General features: G+C 35.9%; 1 protein-coding gene across 1 annotated transcript in view; it reads right to left on the bottom strand.

Moving 5' to 3' along the window:
- The window catches only part of Sec24AB (Protein transport protein Sec24AB), a 34,231-nt gene that overhangs the window by 14,993 nt on the left and 572 nt on the right, over positions 1-18,666 (bottom strand). The window contains exons 2-15 of the mRNA XM_071583789.1: positions 18,407-18,549; positions 18,019-18,263; positions 16,256-16,406; positions 11,445-12,940; positions 9,705-9,821; positions 9,171-9,286; positions 8,223-8,325; positions 7,715-7,841; positions 7,350-7,459; positions 6,820-7,051; positions 3,990-4,147; positions 2,027-2,252; positions 1,779-1,932; positions 511-686 (exon numbers count right to left, since the gene is read on the bottom strand). Of these exons, the coding sequence (XP_071439890.1) occupies positions 511-686; positions 1,779-1,932; positions 2,027-2,252; positions 3,990-4,147; positions 6,820-7,051; positions 7,350-7,459; positions 7,715-7,841; positions 8,223-8,325; positions 9,171-9,286; positions 9,705-9,821; positions 11,445-12,940; positions 16,256-16,406; positions 18,019-18,263; positions 18,407-18,467 (3,472 nt within the window). The 5' untranslated portion in view covers positions 18,468-18,549. The remainder of the gene's footprint in view (positions 1-510; positions 687-1,778; positions 1,933-2,026; positions 2,253-3,989; positions 4,148-6,819; positions 7,052-7,349; positions 7,460-7,714; positions 7,842-8,222; positions 8,326-9,170; positions 9,287-9,704; positions 9,822-11,444; positions 12,941-16,255; positions 16,407-18,018; positions 18,264-18,406; positions 18,550-18,666) is intronic.

Genomic DNA, 18,666 nt, shown 5'->3' with positions numbered 1-18,666 from the left:
GGCAAGGACTCACCATATGTGATTTTGCTGCTCAGCAAAATGGATTTGAAACATTACTTGAAACTTTGCCTGATGTTGCAATTGTGCTTTTTAGTGACTAGTCATTTTAATCTTTCTGGATGAGTGAACAAGCAAAAAATGCATTAATGGAGTGATAACAATCCCGGGAACTTCGTTTAGAGGCCCCTTGATTGTGAAAGTGGAACTGCTTCGTGTGTACTGTCAAGTGTATTGTGCTTTATTTACCTGTTTAATTAGCAAGTTATGTAGCCACACCCATTACATTGAAAATTACCGGTTTTAAGAGACGATCACGTTTTATAATCCTACGTAACCCACAAGGCAATTGCCGACTATAATTTTTTTCTTTTTAGAAAAGTAAAAAATTAAATAAAAGCAGGCACAATTTTAAGTATATATAGCATGCCAATTTCCCTTTCACTTAAAAAATGCAAATAAAAATATAAAAATCATTTTTCTAAAAGTAAATCCAAAATTTATTTGCATTACCTTTACTTGAAGTGTACAAAAGAGCAGCCTGAAAACAAACATTTTGCAGATCAGCTAGGCTTTCATCAATAGCAACCTGCATACCATATCCAGCATCAGGATTAACATTGGGTAGAGAGAGTAGATCTGTTGATCGCACGAAGAAATGACCATGAAAGGTGTGAATAGACAGGCCCCTAAAAACAGGCAATACATGAAATAAATAAATTAATCCAGACATTTAATATTAATTAAACATTTATAACAGTTAGATATTCTAAAATAAAATATATTTAACATAATTAACTGTATTACAATAGAATTTAAACCTTGTTCAATGTAAAAATGAATATTTTCAATAATCATCAAAACAAATTAAATTAAAAATATTCAGATACCGCATTTCCCGGTCCATAAGAGGCACTTTATTTACTCAAAAATGTGCTCTACAATTTGGTAGAAAAAGTCAATTTGCCAGAAAAATACAAAGAGGTACATTTTCCAGCACAGGCATAGACAATGGTTGCCTTTTTTACAAATTTCTAAAATACCACTTTTTTGAACCAGTGGTAAGCATCATAGTTTCAATATTTTGCTCAAAGTACTTATTAAATAATTCCCAACTAAATCATAAATACATACAATGTAGTGATTTTAGTTGGATCTCAAATGTGGTGATGTGAAATTCATACGTGGTATGCTATAAGTGTTCCCCAGCTATTAAATTCATACATACATACATATTGTATCTCTGCCAATAACCTTAAGAGTCTACATGTATTCAGCCTCAAGTAGTATAAGAATGTCATAAAAGCATAGAAAATGGTTGCATTTAATAGAAATTTTGATAATATCTTTCAATAAAAACAGAAACTATGCAAGCAAATGAATAGATAGATGGAAGTGAAGACAAAATTGTGCAAGACAAAAGTGACAACCTCAATGAAAATAAATGCAGAAATGATTTAGCAGCAGTAATGATGAATTTTTGAGATTCTACATTGAATTAATGTCAATATAGCTGCTAATTTGGAATGTAACATTTCCTTTGATCTTTTTCTGTCAGATCCAAGTATTTCTCGTAAATTCTAACCTCAAAATTCATATCAGATATGCCATAAGGTACGGGTTATACGGTAATGAATAAATCTATATTTATATATTGAATATTGATATACATATTGGGAAGTTTATATTTATTGCTATTATATGCTTTTGTCATTTAATCAATGAAAATTTGTAGCTAACTTTTCAAATCACCCTCAAAATGTGTCACATGAATACACTACCTGCTACATCGTATCCTCATTACAGCTTCAAAACCAATCTTTCGTGAAAGATATCGATGGAACGACCTGTCTAGGACAGACGATTCAAAATTACTTCTACCATCAAAATGAGGCAGATGATGAATACAGCCACCAGAAAACTGTGATACACCAGCTGCAAGAAAAATAAGTGACATTTGAGGTTTTTCAAAGCATTCTTCAATTACCACATTATCACGATATGTATTCAAAAATATGGAGGAGCTTACAGAGTGTAGCCAGGTCTGTATATTTGTTACCGAGAACAAATAAGTCCACAGCAACCTGCTGACCAGAACAATCTAATGCAAGACGTTTGTAGAAATCAGTGGCTGGATTGATGTGCTGAGCCGGAGCTTCCTTGGTACTTCCTTCATTTCCTCTCGCCTTCAGAGCACCAGCACCCACACTAGGCAGGCAAGTTTGGAAAACAGTCACACGACCACCAGTGGGTGCCTGTTGGCATAAATAGTAAAGCAAAGTTTTCAATTTAATAATAATAAATGTTATTCCAACTGATTTTTAGACTTTGAATCCATCCTTGAATATCCCCTGAGATAAGTAAGACCAAGGGATAAGGGTTTAGAATGGATATGGAGTATAATGAAACCCTAGTATTTAGCCAAGTAAATTTAACATATCATGACAAGGAAACACCAGCAGTAAAGAGTAAGGACAGTAACAAGCAGTAGTAAGAAATACTGAATTCTCAATTAAAAGCATACAATAGATCTACTGTTATCTCAAATTTATATATTTGAATGGAATAATGAAAAAAAAAGTAAAATCAAGGTTTATATGAAACTGAGGTATGCAATATTTGAAAATGTTTTTGATAATTAAAATTATACACAACAAAAAATGATAAATACAATTAAAATAATCCTAACACAATATGTTAAAATTGTTTCTAAAAGAATAGAATTTATAGAATGGCATTCACTGATGTATGTTGGGACATGATTTTCATGGAATGTGGCCATTGTGCCAAAGAGCCTCTTCTTTAGATAAGTAAAAAGAATCGGTTATGTAAAAAAGTTATCAAAATAAGCATTACAAGGGAAATCCTTTTCCACAACTTGAATTTCATCCAACATTGAACATAAAGTAGGCCTGCTCACTTCCCAAGCGCTACCTCATGCCAGCTTCCTTACAGGTGTGTTGTCTAGATGAGTTAACTTATGTTTTGAGTAAAAAAGGAATAAATTTCACAATGCCACAAGATATCAGAGCTTACTGAAAGAGGGAATAGCTTCTTACTTCTTGGCTGTACATCTTATGGCAATATCATGCAAAAAATTTGAAGATTGACCAACATTGGGTGCTTTCCCAGCTAATGTAGCGATTCCTCTTGGGTCTTCCACTGGGTTAGAGGAATTACTACACTTAGTGATTTCCCAAAAGATATGGGATAATCAAGCCCAGGGGGGAATTGAAAAAATATTCTCTTAAGCAAGTCAAATGAAATGTACTAATTTTTTGTGTAAAAGCCATAAAGAGCACAAAGAGAGTAAAATATCTAGATGAAAATGTCTTTGCTAAAATTAATATCTATTTACAAGGTTTGCATAAAACGCATTGGTAACAATTTTTTCCTGATGTGTGCATGAAGTGCTGAATCCAGGTCATCTGTTAATTGTGCGCATGATCGCAGATCGTATTGGCATTGATAAGATGACCGTTCACATTATTATCACCGAAAATTTGGCGATGTGAAAGATCTGCGCCAAACTTGTCCTGAAGGTCTTGATGGATGACGAAGCTCAGAGTCAAGAGTCTGCAAGCAAAGACCTTCAGCAACGGCATTTCGACCTATCCCTTACCCTCTTACAACAGCAGACTATTTCCTATTCTCAAAAGGGAAATCTTCCCTCAAAGGAAACAAACCTGGGACTGTAAGTGCTGTCAAAGAAGCTTCCATATATACCCTTAAGTACCTTCTGGAATCTGCTAACCAGGGAGCCTTCAAGCCGTGGAAAAGCAACTGGCATAAGTGTGTCCATGCTCAAGGGATTTACTTTGAAGTATTTTGAAGCAATACAGCAATATCTGATAAAAATCTATTTTTAAGGTAATTTTTATACAAACCATGTACATATAGAAACTAATCGAAAAAATATAGTGTTAACTGTTCATCAATATTAACTTTTCCTGCGATTAAAAATAAGTGCTATACTTAAAATTTGCACATACCATCAGCTTATATGCTGCCTGAAGAGCCGGGCCTAATGCTGAGCCATTATCATGGGAATTCAAAAATAGAGTAGGCAACTGTGATAAAAGATCCTGCACCAATTCCTTACACTCTTGCAAGTTCACAAGTAGGTTGTCAGGCCTGGGCAGGAACACCTCTGAGAGAAACATGAAGAATTTAAAGAAATGATGCCTATACATTAAATTCAATTCATCAACTAAAACACATTAAAAATATATTCTCCAGGAAAACATGAGACTTTCTACCAAACCAGAATTCAAGTTTCAAATTCAAACTAAGTTCAAGATTTCAAAGAAACTGCGGGACAGTAACAAAGAGCAGTAACTTTTAATGGAGTCATCCACTAATGTGCATTTCAATGCAAAAATTTCAGAGCGTAAAAACCATTCGCCTTGACCGGGATTTGAACCTGGATCCCTCAATGTCCGGTCGAGTGCTTTAGCCAGTTAAGCTATCGAGGCGTCCTCTTAAACTCTGATATTATGGAGTTTACAGGATGCCTTGATAGCATTACTGGCTAAAGCACTCAACTGGACATTGAGGGATCTGGGTTTGAATCCCGGTCAAGGCAAATGATTTTTACACTCTGAAATTATTGCATTAAGTTCAAGATGTAGCAAATTTATGCTTTTAAACACCATTTATCACAATAAAAGCCATGTAATGATATGATAACACATTAAATATTTCTAAATTGGAAGTCAAAGAAAGGTTATCTAAGGTACGAAAAAATGGCATTGCATTAAACTGAATTCCTCTCCACATTAAAATATAGCAGCGACACTTGGGCAAGCCAGAATAAATATAAATTTCAATGAATGCAATGTTATATGGTACTTAAAGAGAGTTATTGTGGTAAATATAGAAGAGATATCACCATTATGATTATGAGAATGATGCAGTTATGGTTGATCATCAATCTTTTTTATTGGTAACATGCAAGATATGGATGCATAGATAATAGTAGGCAGGGATTTGAGACAAAAATACCCATGGTTTTCTGTACACTGATGATTCAGTATTTCTGGCTAAGAGCACACAAGATCTACATGGGGACCAGGATACATTCTCTGAGGCATGGACGAAATAGAATTGAATGTATGAGCAGCCATAAAAAAATTGGTCATGCTAAATAAAGTGAACACAATAGTAAGAATAAAAAACATAATGAGAGGACGACATTTTTATAATTTGGCAGAATTGCTCGTGTATGATGGCAGGATAGGAGAATATTATTTGTGTGAACCTCAACTGCAGAAAAATTGAAAGAGAAGTAATCCTATCACTTATGCCTAAGTGTACACTGCTTGTATAATTTTATACACTGCTTTTACTCAAATGTGTGCCAGATCAAAATTAAGTTATCATATGTGAAATAATGTATCTTTAAAATAATTGATCACAGAGAAACCATCCTTCACATTAATGCCGGCAAATTGGAAAATAGCTGGTTTAAGTTTCATTACAAAAGCTGCTTTAGTTGTTTGCCCACTATCACATTAGACGTGTGCCTATCAAAAATTTCATTGATAACAATGATAAAATTAGTTAAGAATGCTGATAGCTCTGATAATATCAATGAATCACCTTCAAATCTCATGGCCACTACTTAAACACATCCCATTATTCATTTGCATCCTTGATCACACAAACTTCCAACTGTAACCCTTATTACACTTATTGAGTCCTTGAAAGGTGCTGAATGCAGGTTCTTGATACAATTCACTGCCATCAAATGACTATTTGAAAATCATCATATCCACAAACGTAAATAATCATCATATCCACAAACGTAAATCATCATCATGTACATGAATTATCTTTTTTTTTGGCATCCTGATCTAGTAAAACTATAAAAATATTTTTGGCCAAAACCTTTTGGTTTAGGGATGTTGGAACTATGAATGCATCTTTGGTTTGGATAAGGTCACATTCAGAAAATTCTGTGTACATGATTATTTTATTTTATTCACATAATTTAAAGTAGTTCAAAAATAACACAATCAAGACTATATAAATCTCATTGTTCTTTAACTTTGAGGCATCTTTCATTGAAAATTATCCTCTTTTCGCAAACTTTCACTAAGTCAAACAAATAAATAACCATGACCAGGATTTCAATGTTTTAGCAAAATCAACACACATATTATGAGCAATGGAAACTCTCTTATATAGCAATATGGTGGAATGGAAGGGAGAATGGATGATGATTATGCAGGAAGTGTTAAAAGAGTGAGGGATTGGAGGGGAACTACTAAGCATTGCCTCCTTATTGTAACCTCTCTTTCCTCCCCACCCATTGACAATAAAACAGGAGCAAAGCTTGCAAAAGACCTTCCTTGATGCAAAATTTCAATATTTTTGATGTTACAAAGTTAAAGGCAATCACAAAATATAGTTGAATTAGCAATTCTACATCAATGACCCTGCCCCTTAGATTAGTACTTCTTTTTGAGATTCTAATGCATTTGTTTTACTTTTCATGCATAAAAATGTTTGGCCATGAAAAAATTTGCATAAATTGCCAATTTTTGGTTTGCCTTACTCCTTCCAGGTCGGTCCAAAGATTACAAGTTAAGCATAAGGAATATGAATTCAAGTTGCCTTAGTCCTGGCCGAACAAAATGAACTTGATTTTTAGAAGGAAATGAATAAGTGGGAATCAACTTCCTACAGGGAACTCGATCCCTTAGCACAGAAAAGCCCAAAACAGATGTGCGAAAACGAGGGTATTCACATTAACTGTGAATGAAATTTCTCTGGTGCTTTAAGCACATGGAGGTAAATATAAAAAAATCACATGCTTACCAGTTGTGTCTGAAACCACCAAATGCTGCGGTTGAGAGAGACCATCGGCCAGAGCAAAAAAATGCAGTGCTGAGTCGTAAGCAATGAAGCCAATTTGTGTGCGAGAATCTCCAGGCAGCTGAGACAACTCCTCAAAGAGAACATCGCATACACTATTCAAGTATCCTAGTTCAATGGCACCACATGACACATCCAACAAAAAGAGATATACAGCAGCCTGCGGTGGTCGTAACTACAGAAGAGGAGAATGAGAAAATATGTTCAGTATATCTATATTGTTAAAGCAAAATTTACTTTCAAACAGCACATTCAAAATTAACAGCTAGAATTGTATGAAAAATACACTCCTGATAAATCTATATAATGGCTTAATGGATAATCTTGAGTTCTTCTGAAAAGTTAAAATCTAAATACATAACATTGTTATTTGTATGACAAGGTCAAACTCCTGATTTTTTATACAATTTTCAATAACAATCAAATTTAAATAGAATCATTGCAAATTTTAATATTTTATGAAAATATCATACCATATATTCTGAAGGAGCAATGTACTCAATTGTAGATGAACGAATTTCAGGCCTCCTTGATGGATCACCATAGGTCTTAGTCACAGGATCAAACTGGAACTCTTCAGGCACTGAATATGAACAAAAATGAAGATATTACCTTCAAAATAAGGAATAAGCTATTTGTAACTTTCAATACCTAGCAGTTGGCCAACTTCCCTCGTGTTTATCATATTTAACATCACTTTATCATTTCTACTGCTCAAGACCAAATATCACACAACCAGAGACAACTTTAAGGGAAGTTTAAAGCCGAATTAATACCAAGATGTAAGTTTACTTAAAGTGAAAGTCAGTGTAAGACCAAAAAATACAATTCAACTTACTATCATTCACCCTGAAGCAAAGATTACATTTCCATCGTCGGTGATCAACAAAATATACAAAGGGATTGATGTAAGTCCGGCAAGTACGACACCGAACTATTGTATTGCACTGCACCACGGGTAGGTTCTAAAACAGAAATTAAAATTAGAAAAAAACAACATTCACCTCTCACTGCTTAAAATTTATAACTACAACAACATATTCTTACATGCCAATGTACTCTCAATCATCAATAGGTGAATTCTCTGCATAAGGTTTCACAAATTATTGCTATAAATTTTATTAAAGCTCCAAATGTCTCTAATGATTAATATCTCAAGATATCACAACTTAGAAAAACAAACAAAACATCAGATACCTAGTGGAGATTTCCTTACTTTTCCTTTCAATAATTAGATAGATGTAAAATTAATGCCATGATGGCATCTCATGCACTGGCTTCCAAAATTTACACAATACGATTTTTCCTGTGTGTTAGGCATTTTAATACAATAGTGATCAACTTACATTTACATCCTTGAATGGGTGTATGAGAATTCCAAGAGGAAGCCTCGACTTTTGCAGTAACGAGTTGGTCTCTGGAATCTTTGTTAAGGTACACCGGAATATACTGTAATGAAATTCAGCAATGTTCAAAAAACAAAATGAATTATAACAAAAATTAACAAGAAAAAATCAAGATTCAAACTGAAGACTTTTTTAACTATAAAGCATGAATGGTAAATTGAAAATCTACACTCTAGAACACTTTCAATGAAGAACACTGTTTACTCGCAGTAATTTAGAGATTTTTTGCATGACAACTAATACGTCAAACTACTTGTATGAGTAATAATGCAACAGAATAAAGTTGTCCTTAAGTATTTAAGAGGTACTAAGTGGTTTTTAATTATCTTTGCACAGGATCTGAGTTCCACATGAATTTGGAATATTATAGAAGCAATCCTAGAATATATAAATTGAGTGGCCAAAATTCAAGGCTAAAACTTACTCAAGAGAAACACATAGGAGAAATCAATAGTTGCTTTCCATATATTTCAGAATCATTAAATGTTTATCAAAATACTCTCTTATCATATAACAAGACATTAATAACTTATTCTAGTTTTGAATTTTCAATTTCAAACACTAAAATATTTTGGAGAAATTTTAAAGGTAGGCAAGATACTGAAAATTACAGAAAAAAATACAAAATTCAAAGGGCAGCTTATTTTAAGCTCATATATCAATCTAACAGCCAAGAAGCAGGGAGTACTGATTTACATGTACCATTAATGGTTGTATATTATCAAAAAAAAAGGTTTGGTTGAATACAAATGGGATCAGAATATTCATGATGATTTTATATTTATGAAGTAAAAATACTCAAAAAGTTGAAAAATTCACAACTGGAAACAAGGTAAGCATGCAGGTAGGACTTTGAAAACATAAAATATAAGTGTTAATTTCTCTCACTCTGGCCTACAGTTGACTCCATCTAAATATTCCTGATGGAGCTGTACTTTTGGAGGTTCCACCTTGTCAGGAGGAAGAATGTTCCGTGTCTGAAGGAGATCATAGCAATCAGCACCCTGATGAACAATTCAATAGAAGGAAAACATTATTGCATGGAATTGTAAGGCTAATTTCAGTAGTACCAAACATACGAAAAAATTAAGGTAGTTAAATTAGAGCAAACTAGAGACAAACACAAGTGAATAAGTCATAGCGGCATAAGAAATAAATTTACTACCAGAAAAATTTTAGTTAAAACTAAGAATATACAATAAAACTATCTGAATCACTAATGGTGTGACTTTTTAAACAAGTATTTTCAAGATATGACGAGAAGAGAACAAAAAAATGAAATAGGCCAATATTTGTTGGCCCAACAACTCTCCTTTGTAAAAAATTTATTTTTGATTACAGCATATACTCATTACACAAGCATTTAATAGTTCCTAGAAATGTAAAAAAATTTTGATATAAAATATATGAAATTGAAGTTACCCATAGTTTATTGAATCCATCCCGGGCTACTGATAGACCTCTAAACTGTGATGACACACGCTCAATCGATCCAGAATTTCCCATTGATGTTCCGGAGGGATACTGCTGATATCCAGCCTAGTGCAAAATTGAAAAACATACATTGTGATAAGTAGGAAATATAGCAATAATGGAAAATTTTTGGCTATTGCATACAGACATCATTTTAGAGTTAAGCTGAAGGAATTACCTAAGTGATACTTTATGCCTCGAGTAGCAACATTTTTCTTTCAAGGAAAAATGTATTATCTATTAACAATTGACAATTAGCGTAAAATACCTAAATCACTCATATAAGATGCAATTTTAAGCTATATATTAAATTGAGCAACATGTAACAACTGGGTTGTTGAACACCTTTATCATTTCTATGGAAGTCAGTAGCTGAATCAACATGTTTGGGACATTTATTTATGCAATTCAAGTTGGTACACATTTCAATGGTATTTGACTAAACCAAATTAGTTACATTAACTGTCTCAGATGAGAGTTTAGACAAAAAATTCTGATTGTGATTATATTCAATTAACTTTGTTATAGAATGTACAGTGGTTATTTTCCATGATATTCATTGGCCACTGGCCATTAATCAATTGATAACTGCTACTTTTCCTACACATACAAAACTTCAACAAACTAAAGACTGAGACAAATGTCCATACTAAAATTATTGTTTATTTCATTCATTAATGTTTTTAAAAATTGCCATACAAGAAGCACAGAAAAATCAATATATTGTCAAATATTAACTCATATCTGCACATTTTCCTTCCACTCTTAACAATGATAAAAACCATAATAAAATATCTCTGTGGGATTGATCTCCAATACCCTAAATATTTCATATGTGAAATGGCCAAAACCAGGTTTTGGCTGATACCAAGAAATGCAGCAAATGTGTGTAACATTTATACATTAAATAATACAAATTTTGAAGAGTTAAATTATTCAAATATTTCCCATAGCTTTTTCAAACACAGACTTTCATATTCATTAATTCCCACTTAACTCACAATTGTTACAGTATTTTTGTTCCATCACTATCTACCAATTTTATACAGTAGCAAAATTTTTGGTGCACTGTTGCCAATTTTAAAGAATGCAACATAAATTTTAGTGTTTCATTAGATGCTTTAAGCATGTACAGTGACATAAGTCAAAATTTAATGCAAGTACACAAATCTGTTAACTTTGTTGCATTCATTGAGTGCCACGTACAAAAATTCACACCATGTAGTACCATCAATGATTAAAATTTTATTTAACATCTTACAAAGTAGCTGACTGGAATGACTTAACATTATAAAAAAAATGCATACATGTTCCACGATGGTTTCATTAACAGGTTGGTAATCAAGTATATTATACAGAACAGTGGTGATATTCTATTTGTCCACCAAATATATCTGCTGACCCACTAGCCCATGGGATCCTGATAAACCAAAATTGGCTTATTACATATCCCAAGGACCATATATACACGTAACTACAATTTCATATATGACCAAGTTTTTTAAAGAATATTCATGATACATGCTACAATAGTTAAGGATACGTACATGCAACTCATTAGAACTTGAGGTGTCATATCAGAAGCAAGAATGAGTGATGTTCAAGACCTGCACGGCATAATTGGGAATTAAAATAAAATCACATCGGTGATAGTTTACTGTTCCAGACTGGTTCACTATTTACCCTTACCTGTTGCTGAGGGTACCTCTTGGAAAGCTGAGATGTATCATTCATCGGCATTTGCTGAATACCAGCACCCATCCCAACAGATGACTGCATGCCTGGGGGCATTTGCTGTGTTCCCGGCGGATACATTGGCACTGGCTGACGGGTAACAGGCTCCATTGGTAGTGGTTGGCTGGGAATACCGTTTGCTTGAGCCCAACCACCAGATTGATTTGTGGATGGGAATGGAGGGCGAGGTGGATATTGCGAGGGGATAGGCTGCCGAGGAGCCATGTTATTCCCAGGGGGCAAAGGAGCATTTGGGTGGACTTGGGAAGGGGCATGTTTGGCCTGCAGCGGAAGTTGAGGGCCAGACATGTATTGTGATGACTGCACTGGACCCGGATAGGAGGTAGTGGAGGATGTGAATGGACCAGGAGGGCCAGGGTTATAAGAGTTATTTGAGGGTGGGGCGGGGAAAGGATGCTGTGGCATTGATGGGTTGAATGGTTGGCCTGATGGCTGAGGAAATGGGGGCCTATTAGGTAGAGCTTTGGAAGGGAAAGGGGCAAAGAGCTGGGGAGGAGCTTGTGCAGTGGACGTTGGAGGGGCAGCTCCAGAGTTTGAGAAGGGTGGGTAACCAGCAGAAGACTGCAATGAGGGATTTGGGTAGGATGAAGGGAATGAAGATGATGATGGTGCAAGGGCTAAGGGAGGTTGACTCGGAAAAACACCAGAAGATGAATGAGGAGGGAGTGGACCAGATGATGATTGAGGAGGTGGCATTGGACCAGAAGATGATGGAGAATAATATGGACCAGTGGAGGGTTTGAGAGGAAATTGACCATCAGATGTTTGACTTGGATATTGCCCAGATGAAGAATGAGGAGGAATGGTCCCAGAAGAGGGCTGTAGAGGATATCGCCCTACTGATGGCTGCATTGGAAATTGACTTGCAGAGGACTGTGGAGGGTATGGACCTGAAGGTGGCTGAAATGGTCCCCCTAAGGACTGGGGAACATAAGAACCAGCTGTGGGCTGAGGGGGAAATGGACCAGCTGATGACTGGGAGGGAACTGGACCAGCTGAAGACTGAGGAGGTTGACCAACTATTGACTGAGGAGGATGAGGACCAGGTTGATTAGAAAAAGGAGCTCCTGGTGGCTGGGCCGGCAATGGACCAGCTGATGGCTGAGGTGGAACAGGGCCAGGAGCTGAGCTTGAAGGCATCTGAGATGGTAGAGTCTGAGGTTTTAATGGAGCAGAAGGTGGCTGCCGTCCAGGTGAATGCTGAGAAGGAATCGAATGGTCTGCAGATGGATGCAGACTGTCTTGCGAACTAGTTGCTGATTCAGTTGATGAAACATGAGCACCTATGGAATCAGGTCCCGGTCCAAGATTTGATGAACCAGGTACAGCTGGATGCTGATTTTTAATAGGCGTAGAGGTAGAAGGCTGGCCCATCACAGGTTTATGAGGTAACTCCGAAGGTACTGGAGGCCCATTGGTTGAAGAGTGTCCTAAAATCATATATCTCACATTAAACTTATTTATATTCTTTAGTTAAGGCCCAAGATTCTTATTTGAAAAATACCTAACCCACTTTGGGGTGAGATATTTATAATTAATATTAGGCAAAAAATCAACAATGACTTAATTAAGCATGTTTGTCCATATAGGAGGGGGGACCCAAAAATAACAGGAATGCCATTATGGATTCTTTATTTCTCAATATATTTACATTAAATTTTGTCCACCTTCAAAGTATTCCCCATTGACCACAATGCACTTCTCCAAACGATGCTTCCATTGTTCGACACATTTCTGAAATTCATTTATCTGGATGTCCTTAAGGCCTTTCAGCAATTTTTGTTTTACCTCCTCTACAGTGTCAAAACGCTTTCCTTCCTGATCCCTTTTGAGTCTGGGGAACAAAAAGAAGTCACAGGGAGCAAAATCAGGTGGACAATTGATGCCATGCCGTTTTTTGTCAAAAACTGCACCACGGAGAGGTTGGTATGAGCCAGTGCGTTGTCATGATGGAAGAATCAGTCTCCTGTGTGCCTAAGATCTGCTCTAGGATCCTCTGAATTGAACTCCATGATACTCCAGTCATCTCACAAAGTTAATCAATGGTTCTGCAATGGTCTTCATCAATGAGGGCATTGATTTTGTTGACGTTTTTGTCAGTTCTTGATGTTGAAGGGCAGCCTGAACGGGGTTGGTCTTCAATTGACATTTCACCATTTTTAAAATGTTTAAACCACTCCTAGACTCTGGTTTTGCTTAGGGCAGCTTCCCCATAAGCAGTCTTGAGCATTACAATAGTTCCCACGGTCGATTTCCCAACAGGAAACAAAATTTCACTGCAGCACGTTGCTCTTGATAATCCGCCATCACGTTTTTTCCCGAAAAGAAAAAAGTTGTTTCACTGAAACAGCTCTCACGGACAGCCACGATTCACGGTTGCTGTATATACTGACGCAGGTGGCGTGAGCCTGACGTATGACCAACTGAACAAAGGCTTCTCCCACTCTCGTTCCCCACCGCAGCCCAATTTCCGTTACTTTTGGGTCCCCCCTCGTATTATTCTGTTACCTCTTTTCCAATAGGCTATTGAATCAAAGTTTAGAAAGGAGAAAAATCATCTCAATGAAGTTAGGAATCTACCTAAGAAACAAAATACATATGAAGTCCAATTCTTTACCAAATCCACTTATTATGAGTATTTTCTGTTTCTCAGTAAACATTTATGAACTGAGGGAAATTATATAGACTTTTAAAATGATTAATATCCCCAGAACTAATCCATATTTATTCATCACACAAACACTGACAGTAAGTATATCATTTCCTACAATGATTGTGATTTTCATGAGCATTTCCGTAAAAGTTTTCATTTAATTAATTTATAATAGTCTACCCGGTTAGAGTAGATTTTTGATGGACTATAGCAACACACACTCCTGTATTCCAATGTCCCCATTAACATGAAAAAATATTCATTAATCCCATTCCATATACTAGGATGAATCATTTATTAGCTCTTAATACTTTCTACCTCCCTAAATTCCATGTTAAATATGCTTATTCTTCACCTCCCTCAACCTCACTTTGCCACTGACTTTCCCCACTACATTGCAGTCTTCAGCATCCCATAGCCTCTATCCTGCAACTATTTGTCTTGATTTCTTAATATTTTACCCTTCAGTCTTTGGCCTTCCCTACCATGTTCACATGCTCCCTTAGTTTCACATGCTTCGTAGCTTTTTTCCATCCCATACATTTTATTGTCTCCACTTCTCCACACCCAGATCTCAATAGTCTCCAATCGATGCTTTTAATTTTGCCCCAAGGATTATGCTTCTGAGCAATGCAAAACTACATTCATACAGGGTCCATTATAAAAGTAATGCCCATTCTCTAGGAAAAAAAGATTTATTGATCGTACTTGTACAAATGCTAAAAATTCTTCAAAATATTCACCCCCTTCATCAATAAACTTGCAGAGATGTGTCTGCCAAGCCTGGAAGGCAATCTGAAACTCCTTGATGGGCATGTCTCTCAGGAACATTTTAACATGCTTTTGGATGTTTTCCATGCTTTCCTTTCAGCTCTATCTTCAGTAAGGGAAACAAAAATAATGCACACGGAGCCAAGTTTGGATTGTAGGGAAGCTGGGGGACCACCGGGCTGGTGCTTCAGGCCAGAAAGTTGGTAATGATGAAGGACGTGCGGCTGGGGACATTGTCATGGTGGAGCTTGACCTCATCTTTGATGTCAGCCCTCACACGCGCAACCCGGCACGGCGTTTCAATCTCTTGATAACCTCCAGGTAAAAGGCTAAGTTGACAGTTTCTTCCTGCAATACAAACTCATACTGGACGATTCCTTGGGTGCCAACAAAGGCAAAGAGTATCGTTTTGATGAGAGATTTGCTCATTTGCTCTTTCTTAGGGTGGGGGGGGGGGATGATTTTTTGTGCCACTTGCTGCTCTGCCTTTTTGATTGTGGGTCATACTCCAACATCCAGGATTCATTTCTGGTTACCACAGAATTGAGAAATTCAGGCTCATTTTGATTCAATTCTAACAAATCTCGACAGTGAGACACTCGAAGTTCTTTCTGGTTTTCCATTCGGTACGAGCTTCATGCAGACCTTGCGCATTTCCAGACCCTTGGTCACTATCCCATGTACCGCAAATGTGAACATGCATAGGGTGCCAGCAATTTATTGGATGCTCAATCCACTGTTGGAAAGCAAAACTTCGCCCACATGAATTACATTTTCATCGGTTCTGGCTGTTGCAGGGCATCCAGAACTAGGTTCATCTGAGACCTTCTTGAATGCCTTGTGCCACCTCCCGGACTGTGACCTTGAAATGCAAGCATTCTTCCCAAGATGCATGCAAAACTTGTTGGCGTATCACTGTTCAAGCGAACCCTCCTTTGTGCCATGTCACAAAGTCAAAAAACACACATAACGGGGAGACACGTCCTTTCGCTCCGACTGCTTGGAGCAAACTGGTAACCGAATGCATTGGAAGGGCAGAAACCCCACCACATTTCCCGATCGGTTTTACAGTGCCGCCATAGACAGTCATATCACAATAAAATCATATGCATTACTGTCATAATTGAACATTCATTAGGATTTTCAATAGGCTTTTCTTTACATCTTTAATTAAGGTGACTGCCATACATAATCACCACTTTGTAGATCATTGTAATTTCAAAAAAGCATATTTGTCAAATGAGAGGGGTCAAAACATAATGGGAGATTTCAATGCTCATGTTGATCAAGTTTAAATATTTTAATAATTAGTCTAACATACCTGAAATGATGCTTTTTTGATCTGTTTGACTAAGCAGATTCACATTTAGATTGCTGCTGTTTGAGCTTGGTATTGTCTGCGAGGACATAGATGACTGGGAATTAGTTATCATGCTACTCGGTGATGCCTGACCTCCTTGAATCTTCTGACTCTACAAGAGTAAAAATTTAAATTCATTACCTATTTCTGAGAAACAATCACCTGATACAACTAACCAAAGGTAAATTTGAAATTAATAATGGCTTGTGAAAAACATATTACCAAATCTCATACTCTTTCTTTAGCAAATGTATAATATGAATTCCTATTTCATATATTGCATTGATGAAAACATGTTACAGCAAATACATGACATATTACATGGATCTATGGATCATATTGGCCATTGGAAAATTATACTAGAGAAGAACACATAGAAGAACAAATGTACAAAAACCTGTGAAATGATGACAAATGAAGACAATGAGAAGAGGGGCAAATTTTCAAGTGTATGACAAAGAAAAATCAGATTGACAGGGCGCAACTGAAAGACAATAGATTTGTTACACCATTAGACAGTATGAAACAAGAACTGGATCAGGAAGAAAGGAGGGCTCCAGCCAATCAGTATGAAGTGGAAGGCTAATCAATGAGGATTTAATTGCAATCAAATAACAATATATAAAAACCAGATCTGCTGTCAATTAAAACACTTATGTCTTAGATAAAGTGCTAACATGAAATTTTCTTTCAAATAAAAATTTTATCATTTCATTGAAAACATTTGTTGGTACTTTCAAAAATAAAAGTATAACATTTTATTTAGGATCTGGAAAAAAAGAGCATACAAATAAACCACACAGGAAGGCCTGAAAACTGACTCGGTAACTTAAGAAAACTACCTCATCCTATCAAAAATTAAATATCATATTCTTAATTGATATGTACTGAGATTAACATCAAGTGAAATTTAAATGATGTACAGGGACATTTCATTTGCCTCTTTGATTAACAAAATCAGGATTTTTTTAGCAGTGTGTTCTCAAGGAACACATTTAATGAACAAAAAACAAAAATACTCAATGAAGAATGATTAATAAAGTTTTACTTGAGTCCTCCCTGACACACTTCTTTACCGAAACCCATCTGACAGATGAAACTAGGGCAACTGATTTACAAGTGTGTCAAGGTCATTGGGCAAAGTACAAAAACCTGAATGATTAATTATTAATACCAAATAACATAATGTAACCTAAATAATTTTACAATTACTTCATTTCAAAGTTATCATGGCTATAAAAATGAACTTGATTAGTTACATGCATTAAATAAAGTTATTAAATGACCTACATATTGAGAAAGCTTATCAAATGTAAGTGGACTCATTCTCTGTATTCCTTCTGAACAGTTATTCCTATACCATTCATTAAAACAAAAGATATGGCCACTTATGATTAACTCATACTTGAACCTCCGATTGGAATTTATAGGAAAAAATGAAATATTTCAAAAAAGCATCTCCCTGTTAATCGATATATCAAAGATAACACTATGAACAAATTTCAATATAGAATAGCCATAAAAATCGGTTAAGTGGTAATAAAATGCTTTCAAGGCGTACCATTAACAATTAAGTGACGATTCTGTGAGTGTAACCACCCAGAAAACCACAAATACTTCATTTCTGCCTTCTACACTTATCACATCCCTCCCTTTGAAGTTATTATCAATTTCAATCATTGGAGACTACTTTAAAATTTTTCCTACTGATGACAGGAACTTACCGGAAAATTCGGATTGGGTTGGATGGGTTTTACTTGAGCGTTGACTGAATTGCCCACAAGTGGAACAGACTTCATGGAATCCATCTGGCCTTGCGGGAGTTTTGTTCCTTGATTTACAGTCGTGGAATAAGAAGGCATAGATCCAACCGAGTCAGTTTCGCCTGTGCATTTTTCTTCGCTAATTTCATGACGATTCCCGGACTCCATTGAATTCGAAGTGCTGGGTTGTCCATTGGCAATGGGGTCTAAAAAAGTCCACAGTTCACGTCGATAATGTATTGTAGGAAATAATATAAGGAGAATTGGTATACGTTCAAGTTAAAAATTCACTAAAGACGGGTTAGTTCTGCCATACACGAACTAATTGAATAACGGAGTAAATACTCACTCGAAAACTCAGCTGTTGGTGGGTTATATCTGGAGACGCCAATTTCTGGCGCATCTGACATTTCTCATAAATAATTTAAACAAAATTTGATTAGTCTTAGGGATCTCAGGATCAAAGACCGATGACTCAGCTGACTTTCTTATCTGGAAATCAAAGATTTCCTTCTTAAAATGTGGTTAAACGTCGCTACTCTATATTTTATGTTCCCCATAAGAATCTGTATCATCACCAGTAATTTTCATTGTTAAACCTTTAATTGA

The sequence above is a fragment of the Hetaerina americana genome, unplaced genomic scaffold (assembly GCF_022747635.1).
Source record: "Hetaerina americana unplaced genomic scaffold, ioHetAmer1.1.p SCAF_15, whole genome shotgun sequence".
Taxonomy (NCBI): Eukaryota; Metazoa; Arthropoda; class Insecta; order Odonata; family Calopterygidae; genus Hetaerina; species Hetaerina americana.
The sequence above is the reverse complement of the archived record's forward strand: the minus strand, read 5'-3'. Positions and strand labels throughout refer to the sequence as shown.